We start from the raw sequence: 16,675 nt of genomic DNA, 5'->3' as shown, positions 1-16,675 counted from the left end.
CAAGAGACTGATGGGTACAACGACATCATTCTAATGGCTAAAGAAGCCTTGTGGAATAATCCACAAATGAAAGAAGGAACATTCACTCTTTGCCATGCGGATGGTACTCGGTGGCCTATAGAGGATTTTGAAAAGGAACATGCAAGCCTTAGTGAGATTAAGGATGTCTGGAAAAAAAACCTTCTACATTGGACGCAGACCCATAGGTACCTAAACTTTATAATTAACAGAAAATAAGTAATTGCGCTTGTTAATTCTTCTAAATTCATTATACTAAAATGTGCATGTGGTCTCAGTAGTTTGTCCAATTTGTATATTACATATGTGCCTATCTTCGATATACAAACCAAATCCACACCTATACATTCATATGTCGTCAATTGTTATTTTTGTAGAGGCAGACAGTGACCAGAGCAGGGAGAGCTATGAGACTGAAGAAATGGTAGGGAAGACAGTAAAGATATTTTGGTACTGTTGTTTATAGGACATGGGTGTCCAATCTTGGTCCCAGAGTAGATTTTATAAGTTTGTTTAAACCAATAATTTATGAATCGGGAAAAAGTTTTCAGTTTGTCAAGCCAATGATAAGATGAATTAGGTAGTAGCGTTCAGTTGGAATGCAAATCTAAAAACACTGTGGCTCTCCAGGACTGGAGTTGTGCATCCCTGATACAAGACCTGACAGGACTACAGAATAGTCCATCGTCAGCACTACAAAGCTGTCATCGTAACATTTATACATTTATTCGAAAATTATCTTCAAGCATTGACATTACTATCTACCTTTGTGAATACATTATGATGTGGTGAGCATAATCACGTTAGGATACATTTAATATTTTGGTCCAATATAATTTTTATTCTTTATTCTAGGAAGAAGTTAGCGGTTTGGAACACTCAATTGCAGGTAAAAAAACAAACAAACAACCCCCCCCCCACTAAATAATGTACTTTTATGTATTAGTTGAATGTGGTGTGACAGATTTATTTACTGGTATATTGCAGAACAAAAAAGGAACCGCAAAACAAACTATGTGGAAGAGGCAAGTATTGCATTTCTTCAAAACACACATTTTAATCATTGTATCAAGACAACAATTATTCCATTCCTGAATAGTGCCAGCAGTGGATATTGATCTTTTAGTAATTTACCAGAAACATGAAATTTACATCTTTATTCTCATAATCATGGATATTTTCTTTTACGAACATTTCATTTATAGGTTGTGGATTGTGAAGACGTCCAATTTGGTAAGACACTTTGTACTACATTGAATATAGTGTGTGTGTGTCTAATATATATATGCATTTCTTTTGTCCAGACTTAATTGTTTTAATTTATTATTTCAGAAGATCTGACGTTTTCTGAAAGTCTCTGTGAGGTATGTTCAATGGTAGCAATATATTTGAAATTAAACATGATCTACTAATAAATACATCTTTTTAAAAAAAAATCTTATTAAAACTGAGCTTCATGTAATTTATCTTGCATATCTGCATTTCTGAATCTTCCTGTAATATCACATTATGATTTCAGTTTCATCCAGAAAGTTAATCTACTGCAATAGAGTTGTTTAAAAAAAATAAAATGTATGCTACTTCTTTGAAAGCAATAAGACTTGACTATAGAGTAGTCTGTGTGTTTGACTTTTTTGTTTCTAGATACCTTTCTCGTATTGTAACATTTAATTTGTCTTTATTAAACCACCAGATTGCTCCTGATCGACCAAAGGGAGCTGAAGCTGCTTCTGCAGTACCCAACCAGATGCTACAGCCTCAACCTTCCAGCAGTGCAACAGAACTGGATATTAATTCTCGTATGTACAGTAAATCTTCCAGAGATTTTAATTGTATGTATTGTAACATACATCAATTACTTAAACATTAAGTATAATCCATTACCTAAAGCAGGGGTGCCCAATCCTGGTCCTGGAGGGCCGATGCCCTCCTGGTTTTTGTTCAAACTGTACACTAAATTGATTAATTGGACCAATTAAGCTTCTAATAAGGGCTTGATTGGTCCAATTAAGTAATTTAGGGCACAGTTGCAACAAAAGCCAGGAGGGACATCGGCCCTCCAGGACCAGGATTGGGCACCCCTGACCTAAAGTATTCCTTTTACCTTTTATTGTTTTAGAAGCATAATTGGTGATCAGTTTAAGTAAGATATCTTGTAACTGCAAGCAAATTAACTTTGATCTGAGAAACCGTTCTTGATTTTTGTCTTTCAGTTTACATGCCTAGGCTTCCCTATGTAGGTGAAGAGCAAATTAAAGTCTATGAAGACTATGTGATTGGTAGTGGTAACTTTGGAACTGTGTACAGGGGATCCTACCAGGGGACAGTTGCTGCCATTAAAAAAATCCCCATTCAAGGATCTCTGAATGACATAACACATGAGATTCTCGTCTGCACGTGAGTATGGCCTCCTATTTCTTTTCTCATAAGGCTTTGTTTAATTATTTTTACCCTGCCTACAGGAGACTGTAGGATGTAGTATTAAGTTATTAGTATTAGTAAACAAAATAGCTCAAACCATTTAATGGATTTGATTTAAATTTGGTGGGATGGTTAGTGTGCTAGGGAACAACAGATTAATTTGTGGTGACGATATCTAATATTGTAGTAATGTCATAGAAACCACTTCCACATGTTAAATTAGGACAGCAGTGTGGAGTAGTGGTTAGGGCTTTGGACTCTTGAATGGAGGGTTGTGGGTTCAATCCCCGGTGGAGGACACTGCTGCTGTACCCTTGAGCAAGGTACTTTACCTAGATTGCTCCAGTAAAAACCCAACTGTATAAATGGGTAATTGTATGTAGAAATAATGTGATATCTTATAACAATTGTAAGTCGCTCTGGATAAGGGCGTCTGCTAAGAAATAAATAATAATAATAAATTGTAGGGCAAATTAACTCTTCTGATGGCCCAGTATCTTAAAATTAGACCAAAGATCCAGACCGTTTCATTTTGTATACAGTACTGTGCAAAAGTTTTAGGCAGGTGTGAAAAAATGCTGTAAAGTAAGAATGCTTTCAAAAATAGACATGTTAATAGATTATATTTATCAATTAACTAAATGCAAAGTGAGTGAACAGAAGAAAAATCTAAATCAAATCCATATTTGGTGTGACCACCCTTTGCCTTCAAAACAGCATCAATTCTTCTAGGTACACTTGCGCACAGTCAGGGATTTTGTAGGCTTATAGTCAGGTGTATGAGTAAACAATTATACCAAACAGGTGCTAATGATCATCAATTCAATATGTAGGTTGAAACACAATCATTAACTGAAACAGAAACAGCTGTGTAGGAGGAATAAAACTGGGTGAGGAACAGCCAAACTCAGCTAACAAGGTGAGGTTGCTGAAGACAGTTTACTGTCAAAAGTCATACACCATGGCAAGACTGAGCACAGCAACAAGACACAAGGTAGTTATACTGCATCAGCAAGGTCTCTCCCAGGCAGAAATTTCAAGGCAGACAGGGGTTTCCAGATGTACTGTCCAAGCTCTTTTGAAGAAGCACAAAGAAACGGGCAACGTTGAGGACCGTAGACACAGTGGTCGGCCAAGGAAACTTACTGCAGCAGATGAAAGACACATCATGCTTACTTCCCTTCGCAATCGGAAGATGTCCAGCAGTGCCATCAGCTCAGAATTGGCAGAAAACAGTGGGACCCTGGTACACCCATCTACTGTCCGGAGAAGTCTGGTCAGAAGTGGCCTTCATGGAAGACTTGCGGCCAAAAAGCCATACCTCCGACGTGGAAACAAGGCCAAGCGACTCAACTATGCATGAAAACACAGGAACTGGGGTGCAGAAAAATGGCAGCAGGTGCTCTGGACTGATGAGTCAAAATTTGAAATATTTGGCTGTAGCAGAAGGCAGTTTGTTCGCCGAAGGGCTGGAGAGCGGTACACGAATGAGTGTCTGCAGGCAACAGTGAAGCATGGTGGAGGTTCCTTGCAAGTTTGGGGCTGCATTTCTGCAAATGGAGTTGGGGATTTGGTCAGAATTAATGGTCTCCTCAATGCTGAGAAGTACAGGCAGATACTTATCCATCATGCAATACCATCAGGGAGGCATCTGATTGGCCCCAAATTTATTCTGCAGCATGACAACGACCCCAACATACAGCGAAAGTCATTAAGAACTATCTTCAGCGTAAAGAAGAACAAGGAGTCCTGGAAGTGATGGTATGGCCCCCACAGAGCCCTGATCTCAACATCATCGAGTCTGCCTGGGATTACATGAAGAGAGAGAAGCAACTGAGGCTGCCTAAATCCACAGAAGAACTGTGGTTAGTTCTCCAAGATGTTTGGGCCAACCTACCTGCCGAGTTCCTTCAAAAACTGTGTGCAAATGTACCTAGAAGAATTGATGCTGTTTTGAAGGCAAAGGGTGGTCACACCAAATATTGATTTGATGTAGATTTTTCTTCTGTTCACTCACTTTGCATTTTGTTAATTGATAAATATAAACTATTAACATGTCTATTTTTGAAAGCATTCTTACTTTACAGCATTTTTTCACACCTGCCTAAAACTTTTGCACAGTACTGTATATGGACTCACCATGAAAGAATCACCACACAGGATATGATCCTAGAAACTTCAAGGTCATGCCAGAAATCAATGTGGCAGGCAAGGAGGTGGGGTCTGCATCTTATGATTCCTATTTTATTATTATTTTTTTTTTTTACTCTGACAACATGCAAGTTCAACTTTTGTCTGGTGGGTTTAATTTTTCTCTTACAGAAGGCTTTCCCATCCTCACATAGCCAGGGTGATGGCTGTTTCTAAGACTGATAGAGCAATTCTCATTGCAAATGAATACATCCATGGAGCAAGTTTAGAGAAAGTGCTTCATGGAGATGATGCCAATTTCAAGGTATTTTATCATACAGTTCTCAGCAACCCTAATTTTTATCTGACACAATTTATATTAATTTAATCTTGAACTCCCTCTACATGTTATAGGTACTATACTATAATGCAAGAAAAGTATTCATGATGTTTTATTTTTCCCCTTCAGTTGAATGAAGAAGAGCAATGCTACATTGGACTGGAAGTAGCTCTTGCTGTTGAGTACATTCATTCAAAGAATATAATACATCAGGATATCAAACCAGCAAATATTCTGGCAAGTGTTCATTGATTTAATAGCAAATATTAAAAATGTATAATAAAACGTCAGTAGGCACTGTCAGTATCACATCTGCTGAAAAAAATAATAATGAGAGATGCGTCCCATTTTGAAATTTTGCCCTGGTAAAATTGTTACATATATAATTTGCCGACTACCATTTCATGGTGAGCACCATCTCAAAAGGCTGGACTACTAAAGTGTATTGATTCTGATCAGCATAAAAAGGTGCAATATATTCAATAAATAAACGGTATACGCCTTTAAAATATTGATTATGGTTCTCGCTAACTATTTATGTGCCTATTTATTTTTTGTATACATGTTTTACTTGTAAAGTTAGACTTAACACATCTTTGCACCTTTTAAATAATGTGCGTGTATTAACCCAGATTATCTAACAGTTCAGTAGTAATGTAACCTTAACTTCTGACATGCTGTACATATGTTTTGTAGGTAGAGCAACGTTCAAAGAAGGCACTTCTTACAGACTGGGGGCTTGCTAATGTTCGAGATTCGGTGTCTCTAAGACTTGGAAGCAGAACTGTTGCACAGGTAGCAGGTCCTCAGGGTGGAACAGCCCTGTACATGGCGCCTGAATGCATGATCAACTTCATGCAGCCAAGCGTGAAATCTGATGTGTGGTCTTTGGGTGCAACGTTCCTAGAGCTCTTTACTGGCTGTTATCCGTGGAATGTAAACAACTGCAGAGAGCTTAGTAGGCTGCTTTTGACAGAGGCCGTGCCCCATGGCCTATCTAGCCTTAACTCTCCCCAGAAAACAATTGTTTGCCCCTGTCTGAACTACAGTTCTGATCTTCGACCTCCTGTTTCTGAGGTTGTTCAAATCTTTAAGGGTTTAGACATCATCAATTTAGAGCAACGTTATGGTTTTAAGTGGTAATTTGATAACGGTCCCTTTACATTCTGCACTACCTATGAAAACAATGGTAACTTACTTTTAGTGGGTTTTTTTTGTTCATGCTCTCCACTACATAGTTCTTGTCAGAATGTTAACAATGAAGGTTAAAGTTGCAGGTGTGTTAACAGCTGTAGCAACGTGGGGAGTGATAACTCTGTTTTTTAAAAACCCTGATACTTTCTCTTTAATCTACAGGATAATGAAAAAAAAAGTTTTAAACATTAAGGATTCTTGAGTTGTTTAAGAAATTTGTGTTTTTTTGAATAAAACTTTTGCAAATAATTTGAACAGAATTTGAAATGTATATGGAATATTTAATCAAGCTGTATTTTGTTCTGGAAGTATTTACTTACATCCAACAAAATTGTAAAACGCGGAATACAAGTTATCTTATACAAAAATAAATGAATCTGTTGAACAAGGGAAATGACTTGTGATGTTTTCTTTATTTACTAGAAATAGTGGGAGCTCACAATCTCGGAGGACATTCATTTATACAGCTGCCGGTCTTACACAGTTGTCTTAAAGCACCTTTCAAAGTCAATACAGAGCGAAGAAGTTGTAGTTTGTGCAGTAGAGAAAAGTGAACCATTTATGAAACAAATGGTCTGTTCATGAACTTAATTAAAAAAAAAAAAAAAAGTCAGGTATGAATGGCTTACATTGGCTGGACATAATGCTTAACATTAATTCCATCCCTCCAGGGCAAGTCTGTCATAGCATGCACATGCTTCAGAAAATGTTAATGGAGCTGGTCTATTTAAGTTTTCTACAGCCAACACTATTCTTGTGCTCAACAACATATAAGAAGCTGTGGCTTCTTCAACTGTTGAACGCCCACGGTAGTTTGCATGCTCAAGCACTGACTCACAAATCTGCCTAAATGCAGCATTCGCAACAGACAATGGCTCTTCTTCAGTGCATGTGAATCGATCAGCATACGTGAGAAGGTCATCATCAACAGAACACAGCATGTTTGTTGTGCCTAGAGAAAAAAAAAACAATGTGAATGGCATTTAATGGTAGTGTTCCTAATTTCCAAATAATAAAGTTAATGGTAATCTGCAGTAAACACATAAACAATCACTTTCTAAGTAAATTGAAGCATTCTTGTTTCCTGCTTATGTTCAAATAACAATCTAGTTAATGACAATGCACTTGTTAGTTACCACTAAACAAATCAATAGCATTATATCATTTTTAAGACAGTTCTAACTTCAACCACAGATTGTTTCTTATTACAACCATAACAATTAATTCAATGTTAAATTATATTCTTTATTGTTTAAAACTACAACAATATTTACTACGGTATATACAATGCATCTAAAAAGTACCTGTGGGTGGTGCAATGTACAAGACCTCTGGTTTCCCGAAGGGACCTGCAGCATTATTCTGTTTCCTGATTTTGTGTCGGTTCCATTCCTTTTGTTCTACAGTCAGTTCATTTTGGATCAGAGAAAGGTAGGAAAACTGTAAGCAATGGCTGTTAAAGATACTTATTAATAAAATATACACTTTAAAATGTTTTCACATACCATTACCTTTATATATATATATATATATATATATATATATATATATATATATATAAATAAATATATATAATGTCAATATCCCTAAATTGGTCATGGAAAGATCTAAAATTGCAAAAGCTGGTTGCTGTCACGATATATATATATATTTTTTGTCAACGTTCAGTGTGAGGCATTTAAACATTACATTTGTAATTTTCAAAATAAGGCATGAATATTAAACAAAGAAAATACTTACATATGAATTGGATTTTGCAGATCAAGTATCTCAGACAGCACCATGGCCTATTTAAGAAAATAAAGTGCCATAAAACTTAATAATATTAATAGTAATAACAATAAATCTGATTTTGCATTTATGCAAAGACAGTTTCTTACTAAAAAAATGGGGATGGGGGGATAGGACAGCTGGTAATGTATGACTAACGCATTAAAACAACTAGTAAAATAACAAAATATACTCTTACAAGTACCATGTATTAGGGCCCTTGAATAAAACATGGTATAATACATTATACAATTGAAATGTGTACCTCAAAATGGTTCTGCCATTTGTTTATCCAGGACTTTTTTAAGGCACAATTGAAGCACTCAGCCCTCTGTATGAAAAGGTTTAACATTATTAGGGCCGCCTCCATGTTATTGAACATGCCGACGGCATTGTAAAAGACAACCCTACATGCTGTGTATCTATAGAAAGACGAGGTTGGGGTCTTTCAAATGCCGCTCTCTAAGCTTTCCTGTGAGCGTGCCCTCAATACAGCTCTTTAAAATGCATAATTTGTTTACAATTTATACAGTTGGACAACCTGTACCTGTATTTGATCTAGTCAATAGTGAATATAAACTAAATTACAAATTATGACTTTGAAGCAACAACATGTTGCTAACAAAAACATTTCTATCTTAATTGTATTTTTTTCTATCTTCTTAATTGTATTTTCCCTTCTATTTGTAATTTTTTTTCTTAAATTTTTATTCTCAAAAAAAAAAAAAAACTTGCCTGATTATGAACAGACTTTCCAAATCGAAAGCTGTTTGCACCTGATAATGAATCTTCATGTCGGTATCTGAATGCCATCTGCATGAGTGCCACTGTGGTGTTCTCCTGCCCTCTGTCTGCTCTCATGAGCCTGGGGCAACCTTCAAAACAAGTTAAAGCATTTTAAAAGTTATATAAGAAAGGTATTGCTAAGAACTACAATGTTGGACATTTTTAACCCTTATGCTGTATGTTACACCTTTCAATATTTTTTTCCTTTAATCAAAATAATTTATATTTTTAACATGTTATTTTGGTGTTTGTTTCTTTTATCATACACTTTTTCATAATTAATGAAAGAACAGCCACACAAATAAGATTACATTTATCTGTGATCAGCAAATGAGCTTATTGTCTGTCTTTTATGAAGCTATTAGGCCTTAATGTAATACAAACCATTTAACGCTGAAACTGCATCCAGAAAATATCTTGCAATAAAGTTCTGTTTACGGTTTGAGGTTCCTGCTTTAATCCAGATCAGATACCGAGAAAACCTATTTGTATAAAGAGTTAAAAAAACATAAGTTACATAAAGATAGATTGATAGATTATAGATAGATGCATGGATGGATACATACAAAAGATTTTTATCAAAGATTTAAAACATATAAGTGGTTACATTAATGTTTAAATAAAGGTAGAGATAGAAAATCATATAGAGACAACAAAATGAAAAAAGTTATTTTACAGCATGTGTTTTAAAGCTGATTTTGTTGTACTCATTGTCAAAGCACTTCTGTCTTTGATCTACATGTATATTTATTATTTTCACATACCCATCAATGCAAATGTGAATCCAAATTCCATAAAACCTTAGTTTATCATTTCCTGCAACATGAATACAAAAAAATTGATTCAATGTTCTTTTAGCTTCTTTGTTATATACCCTACTTATAATATGATACTCAGTACTTACCATCTATATGCCAGCTGTCATTGGGTCCGTGACTAAAGTAATTCCTCCTTTCTATTCTTTTTCTCCCTGCACGACGTCTCACAAGACCGCTACCATCCAGCTCTCTCATGAATTCATGGACATCATCTCTATAAAAATAAGGTTATTTATATACATTATACAGTGCCCTAACTAAATATTAGAGACTACGACATATTAGAGAATACCCCTAACAGCTGTAATTGCAGCTGGAGGTAGTCCTACCCGCTATTACGGGTATTCTCTAATATTTCGTACCATCAAATATTTTGTTAGGGCAATGTATGTACATATATGGCGCGCATATATGTATGTGTATATATGTGTGTCTGTGTGTGTTTCATAATGTTTGCTTCATTCTTCATTAATTATATCTAAAGCAAAGAAATCAAACTCTTTTGAGACATAATTGAATAAGTACCATTATGTGTAAAAAAAACAAACTAAGAAAAATACCTTATGAAACAAAGGTGTCAAAAGGAAAAATAACAAAAAGATCCCAACGTAAGTATTTATCAGGGAGCTATCTATTAATGTACAGAAAATGATAAATACCTGTAGCAAGGCCGGAGACCCATTCCGTCCCTTATTCTCCTGTGCATTGCTCGAATACCTTTGGCTGGTGACCAATGTTTAAGTTCATTCTGGAATATAGAGTGAAATTACATTATATATCATCATCATCATCTTCAGCCTTTTTCAATCCACTGCTGGATGAAGGCCTCCCCAAGATCCACACTATATATATACACACAGACACATACAATTAAAATAATTTGTTTGGTAAATCACAGTTTAAAGGTTGTTTTTATTACAAAGGGATAGCTAGGAAATCTATTGAATACCTCTATAGCCTGACGTATTGCATGCAGTGGTCTGTGATCACTTCTTCGCCTCAATCCCAGTGCTTTAAGAATTCTTCTCAGATGCCTTTCACTTAAAACAGTAAACATAACTTAAGGTTGGCATTAATTACATAGGTGAAACAGAAGAAGATTGTAACTGACATATTAACCTTAGGGGGAGTGTTGAAATATTAAAGATTACATTTTATTATTTTTTTTGTTGAAGGTGAATGATTATTGATTAGTGGTAGGTGAAAGTTTGCACTGTAGTATTAACTGTATTTACTTAAAACAAACATACTGTATTTTCACTAACCTGTTATATCAAAATGAGATGGTAAACTGTATATAAATAAACGTGTGTTGATACAAATCATATGACCGATCACAAACTTAAGTGTTAATCTTAGTTTGTAGTATAAATGTCCTTTCAAAAACCTTGTTGATAACTCAAATATATAAAAGAGTTAATTAATATATTATGCACAAAAGTAAGATGAGAAATATAAATAACTTACGACATTTTGTGACCACGGGCTTCAAGCATTCTCACGATCTCTTTTTGGGTGTACCCATCATTAAAGAGTTTCAGGATTAGTTGAAATGAAGTACGGTGATAGTGAAGATTGCCGTAATTTAAATAAATCGAATACACTTTATTTTATGAGGTTAATGTAAATGTAATTTTGAATTATTCGAAAATAACATAATTGCAACCAAATCTAATGTTTTTATTGTATTTTATTATATTACTTTATATGTAGCTAGCTACTATCAATTCAGTAATTCGGACATTCAATTATCTTTAGCTTACTTATTAACACATTATTTTCACGAATATTTACATTAACACATAAACAACTTTTAAAATTAAAATAAAGCAAATAAAACGGTAAGTGTGCATGTTACTTAGAAAAATATGAGTTATTGGTGTATGTTTTCATTTAAAGGATACGGTTCTGGTTTTCCATCGTCTGATTTTCAACACTGCAAAACACCAGCAACCTATATTATAAAAGTAATTAAAAAATGTGAAAAAATATACGTAGTTTCTTTAACGTATTTTCAAATTAACGTACAACACATTGAACTGCACTAACTCACGCTGTCCTATTAAGGTACGTTTGTGTACGTATATTAATATAGGCCTATTTAATTTGTGTATTTTTTATTTATTTTTTTTAAATTGTTCTAGTACTCACCGGTCTCTCGAGCAAGTAAAACTGCACTGCTAAACTTCTGTCCAGCTATTCCAGTAACCGTAAAAAGGGGGAGGGGATAGTATGGCTTGAAGTGGTCTGACGATTGACTCGAGGAGGGGTGAGGATTGACTCGAGGAGGGGTGAGGATTGACTCGAGGAGGTCTGACGATTAACTCGAGGAGGGGTGACGATTGACTCGAGGAGGTCTGACGATTGACTCGAGGAGGGGTGAGGTCTGATGTCTGACGATTGACTCGAGGAGGGGTGAGGATTGACTCGAGGAGGTCTGACGATTAACTCAAGGAGGTCTGACGATTGACTCGAGGAGGGGAGACGATTGACTCGAGGAGGTCTGACGATTGACTCGAGGAGGGGTGACGATTGACTCGAGGAGGTCTGACGATTGACTCGAGGAGGGGTGAGGTCTGATGTCTGACGATTGACTCGAGGAGGGATGAGGATTGACTCGAGGAGGGGTGAGGATTGACTTGAGGAGGGGTGAGGATTGACTTGAGGAGGGGTAAGGTCTGAGGATGTCCTAAAATGGACTCCGTACGCCAAGGATGGCAACATAGTCACGGAAAATATTTAAAAAGACAACAGTGGTCTCCAAATGTATTTAAAATACAAACATAAAATAGGTTGCCAGAAATATATTATCAATAGAAATTAGTAAATACTATTTTGCAAATAGTGTTTTTTTTTTAATACTTGACACCATCTACCGGCTGTAGCATACACCAATTTTTTATTTATTTTTTCATAAGAATTAACTGAAAGATTCAGTATTGCCTCAATTATCAAGCCTGTTAGTAACTGCAGTTTGCATAAATTAAATATTGCATAAATTAAATATTACCAGTATTGCGGAAAAAGTAAATCCGAACACACACACAAGTAGGGCTTGAAGTTTTCAGCTTTTATTTTTAATCAGGTGAAGTCCCTTTAAACAAATTGAGCTGATTCTGTTTTATAATTAAACTCAGAAAAAGCTATTAATTACAAAACAATCTTTGTTTTTACCTTCATATCTTGCCTGAGCCTAATTCTGGTCCTCTTAATTTTATTTCAAACAGAGCTGACAAATTACGTAATTTGTTCATTCCCGATCCTACTTTTAACTCGCATTTCATTTTTGCAGTCGCCTAATTTAACGCTGTGTTTTGTTTACTTATTATTATTATTATTATTATTATTATTATTATTATTATTATTATTTATTTATTTATTTATTTATTTATTTCTTAGCAGCCGCCCTTATCCAGGGCGACTTACAGTCGTAAACAAAAATACATTTCAAGGATCACAGTAGAAGTAATAATACGGTTAAGAGCAAGATAAATACAATGACTTTGGTTCTAGCAAGTACAAGTACGATTCAAGAAAAATACGATTTTCCCCACTAGTTTAACAGAGATGTCCTGAAAGATTTTTTGAAGCATAAAAATGAATACCTAGTGCGGAGTGTACAGTGATAGCAACTCCTTCGGGTGCCTGCTCTGAGTATTTCGCCAAACATACCAGAAAGCATTTTGGGATATTGGAGGATACACAAAACATGTAGTTTTTTTATTACAGCGTCCACACTTCTGATAAACCACACTACCTGATGCGATCTAATTAGAACCGGACTCGAGACTACCTCCTGAGGTGGTCTCGAGTACGATATTAAATGCTGCGTAGTGTGGACGCAAACCGTATTTAGCACTTTTAAGCCGGCTTAAACGCAACTAATACGGTTTAAAGGCATAGTGTGGACAGGGCCTTTGTTTTACATTCAATGGAGTTCATATTAGAGTGAAGCTATGGTCGCATTGCTGAGTAAGGAGTAACCATAAAACAAGGCACATGCTAATAGTATGTAGTTTTTAAATCAATACAACTGTAGCAGCACCATAAGATAACAAATTGTTGTGCTGTGAGTTGAATCTTAATGGAAACATTTAATAAAAAATTACATTTAACCAATCTCGGACATAACATGTAAAAAGGAATATCAGAGTGTCCCCTTATATTTATAGAAATTGACTTGGAAAGCATCTTCACTGTTACCATGAAGAATACGTAACATGAAAATGATGACTGTCATAAGAATGCAAAGCATGGCGCTTCTTAAATAATCTGTCAAAGACGTCTGACAAGGCAAGCTGTGGCTTTCAATTTAATATATTAAAAAATAAAGTAACAACCACTTTTCTAGGTGAGCTCAAGCAAACCAACCTTTGCTAAACCCTTTGAAGGACCGAGTGTTTTTCAGTGGGATGCTCCCCCCATGACCAGACATTTTTTGGCTGTATTTGACTCTCTTCCAATAAAAACAAAATGCACTAAAAAATGTGTTACAGTGGCATCTTGGACTTGGTGTCCTTGTTTTCAGAACATTTTGGGGAACGTTATAACGTACTTCAGAAACCATAAAGCTTCTCTCTTTTTTTCAACACTATATTTTGTATTTAGTTTAATTTCTTGAAATAAAAAACGTTAAGCATTTTCTGATTATTATCTATTTCGCTTAGTGTTTTCAAAGAGATACATGTATAACAACGTGTTATTCTATTACTTGACGGACCTTATACAATACTTCTTGAATGTTTTGTTGAAAAATATTGCTGCGGGACACAAGGTAAAAAATAACTAGCCATTGATAGGTTGCATTTCTGAAACTGCAGCTCGGCACCGTTGGTTGTGCTTGGCAGAAAAGGGCATACCTGGAATAGGCTAGTGAGTTGGGGGTATAGCTCAGTGGTAGAGCATTTGACTGCAGATCAAGAGGTCCCCGGTTCAAATCCGAGTGCCCCCTTTTTTTCTAAATTAAAATACAAAATGCACGTTAACATTTTTTATTTCAGCTAGAAGCAAAAAATAGTGTTTCAAAGACAGCAACAAGGTACAGACAGAGTTTGAAGACGTGATCCTCAATTTACGGGACCAAACACCTTACCACTTGGCCACCGCACCCTTTACAACTGGAGAAATTAGAAGCTTGGCCTCTCTTGAGAAGGCCGCCTGGGAAGGCAATCTGGCTGGCCAGTTTAATATAAAAAAGAGTTCCTGTTTGAGCTCAAACCACAAACCTTTTGGTTAACAGTGAACGCCAAGGATGGCAACATAGTCACGGAAAATATTTAAAAAGACAACAGTGGTCTCCAAATGTATTTAAAATACAAACATAAAATAGGTTGCCAGAAATATATTATCAATAGAAATTAGTAAATACTATTTTGCAAATAGTATTTTTTTTTTAATACTTGACACCATCTACCGGCTGTAGCATACACCAATTTTTTATTTATTTTTTCATAAGAATTAACTGAAAGATTCAGTATTGCCTCAATTATCAAGCCTGTCAGTAACTGCAGTTTGCATAAATTAAATATTGCATAAATTAAATATTACCAGTATTGCGGAAAAAGTAAATCCGAACACACACACAAGTAGGGCTTGAAGTTTTCAGGTTTTATTTTTAATCAGGTGAAGTCCCTTTAAACAAATTGAGCTGATTCTGTTTTATAATTAAACTCAGAAAAAGCTGTTAATTACAAAACAATCTTTGTTTTTACCTTCATATCTTGCCTGAGCCTAATTCTGGTCCTCTTAATTTTATTTCAAACAGAGCTGACAAAATACGTAATTTGTTCATTCCCGATCCTACTTTTAACTCGCATTTCATTTTTGCAGTCGCCTAATTTAACGCTGTGTTTTTGTTTATTTATTTATTATTATTATTATTATTATTATTATTATTATTATTATTATTATTATTATTAATTAATTAATTATTTATTTATTTATTTATTTATTTATTTCTTAGCAGCCGCCCTTATCCTGGGCGACTTACAGTCGTAAACAAAAATACATTTCAAGGATCACAGTACAAGTAATAATACGGTTAAGAGCAAGATAAATACAATGACTTTGGTTCTAGCAAGTACAAGTACGATTCAAGAAAAATACGATTTTCCCCACTAGTTTAACAGAGATGTCCTGAAAGATTTTTTGAAGCATAAAAATGAATACCTAGTGCGGAGTGTACAGTGATAGCAACTCCTTCAGGCGCCTGCTCTGAGTATTTCGCCAAACATACCACAAAGCATTTTGGGATATTGGAGGATACACAAAACATGTAGTTTGGTATTACAGCGTCCACACTTCTGATAAACCGCACTACCTGATGCGATCTAATTAGAACCGGACTCGAGACTACCTCCTGAGGTGGTCTCGAGTACGGTATTAAATGCTGCGTAGTGTGGACGCAAACCGTATTTAGCACTTTTAAGCCGGCTTAAACGCAACTAATACTGTTTAAAGGCATAGTGTGGACAGGGCCTTTGTTTTACATTCAATGGAGTTCATATTAGAGTGAAGCTATGGTCGCATTGCTGAGTAAGGAGTAACCATAAAACAAGGCACATGCTAATAGTATGTAGTTTTTAAATCAATACAACTGTAGCAGCACCATAAGATAACAAATTGTTGTGCTGTGAGTTGAATCTTAATGGAAACATTTAATAAAAAATTACATTTAACCAATCTCGGACATAACATGTAAAAAGGAATATCAGAGTGTCCCCTTATATTTATAGAAATTGACTTGGAAAGCATCTTCACTGTTACCATGAAGAATACGTAACATGAAAATGATGACTGTCATAAGAATGCAAAGCATGGCGCTTCTTAAATAATCTGTCAAAGACGTCTGACAAGGCAAGCTGTGGCTTTCAATTTAATATATTAAAAAATAAAGTAACAACCACTTTTCTAGGGTGAGCTCAAGCAAACCAACCTTTGCTAAACCCTTTGAAGGACCGAGTGTTTTTCAGTGGGATGCTCCCCCCATGACCAGACATTTTTTGGCTGTATTTGACTCTCTTCCAATAAAAACAAAATGCACTAAAAAATGTGTTACAGTGGCATCTTGGACTTGGTGTCCTTGTTTTCAGAACATTTTGGGGAACGTTATAACGTACTTCAGAAACCATAAAGCTTCTCTCTTTTTTTCAACACTATATTTTGTATTTAGTTTAATTTCTTGAAATAAAAAACGTTA

General features: G+C 35.4%; 1 protein-coding gene and 1 non-coding gene across 2 annotated transcripts; both read left to right on the top strand.

Moving 5' to 3' along the window:
* The first annotated feature begins 1,158 nt into the window (after positions 1-1,158).
* On the top strand, positions 1,159-6,052 carry LOC131699598 (uncharacterized). The gene is made up of 7 exons (XM_058996688.1): positions 1,159-1,251; positions 1,351-1,382; positions 1,712-1,817; positions 2,232-2,415; positions 4,762-4,894; positions 5,039-5,146; positions 5,606-6,052. Exons 3-7 carry the CDS (start codon positions 1,766-1,768, stop codon positions 6,050-6,052), a joined length of 924 nt encoding a protein of 307 aa, XP_058852671.1. The 5' UTR covers positions 1,159-1,251; positions 1,351-1,382; positions 1,712-1,765.
* An 8,304-nt stretch (positions 6,053-14,356) lies between these two features.
* Positions 14,357-14,428, top strand: trnac-gca (transfer RNA cysteine (anticodon GCA)). The gene has a single exon. It is a non-coding gene; the product is annotated as a tRNA-Cys (tRNA).
* The last annotated feature ends 2,247 nt before the right edge of the window (positions 14,429-16,675 follow it).

This window comes from Acipenser ruthenus, chromosome 23 (genome assembly GCF_902713425.1).
Source record: "Acipenser ruthenus chromosome 23, fAciRut3.2 maternal haplotype, whole genome shotgun sequence".
Lineage (NCBI taxonomy): Eukaryota > Metazoa > Chordata > Actinopteri > Acipenseriformes > Acipenseridae > Acipenser > Acipenser ruthenus.
This window is presented reverse-complemented; position numbering and strand designations above follow the sequence as displayed.

Excerpts from the sequence above, each read along its gene's own strand:
- LOC131699598 (XM_058996688.1), top strand. The coding sequence starts at position 1,766 with ATGCTACAGCCTCAACCTTCCAGCAGTGCAACAGAACTGGATATTAAT. Across the intron at positions 2,416-4,761 it reads CATGAGATTCTCGTCTGCAC|AAGGCTTTCCCATCCTCACA; the intron begins GTGAGTATGGCC and ends TTTCTCTTACAG. Across the intron at positions 4,895-5,038 it reads GAGATGATGCCAATTTCAAG|TTGAATGAAGAAGAGCAATG; the intron begins GTATTTTATCAT and ends TTTCCCCTTCAG.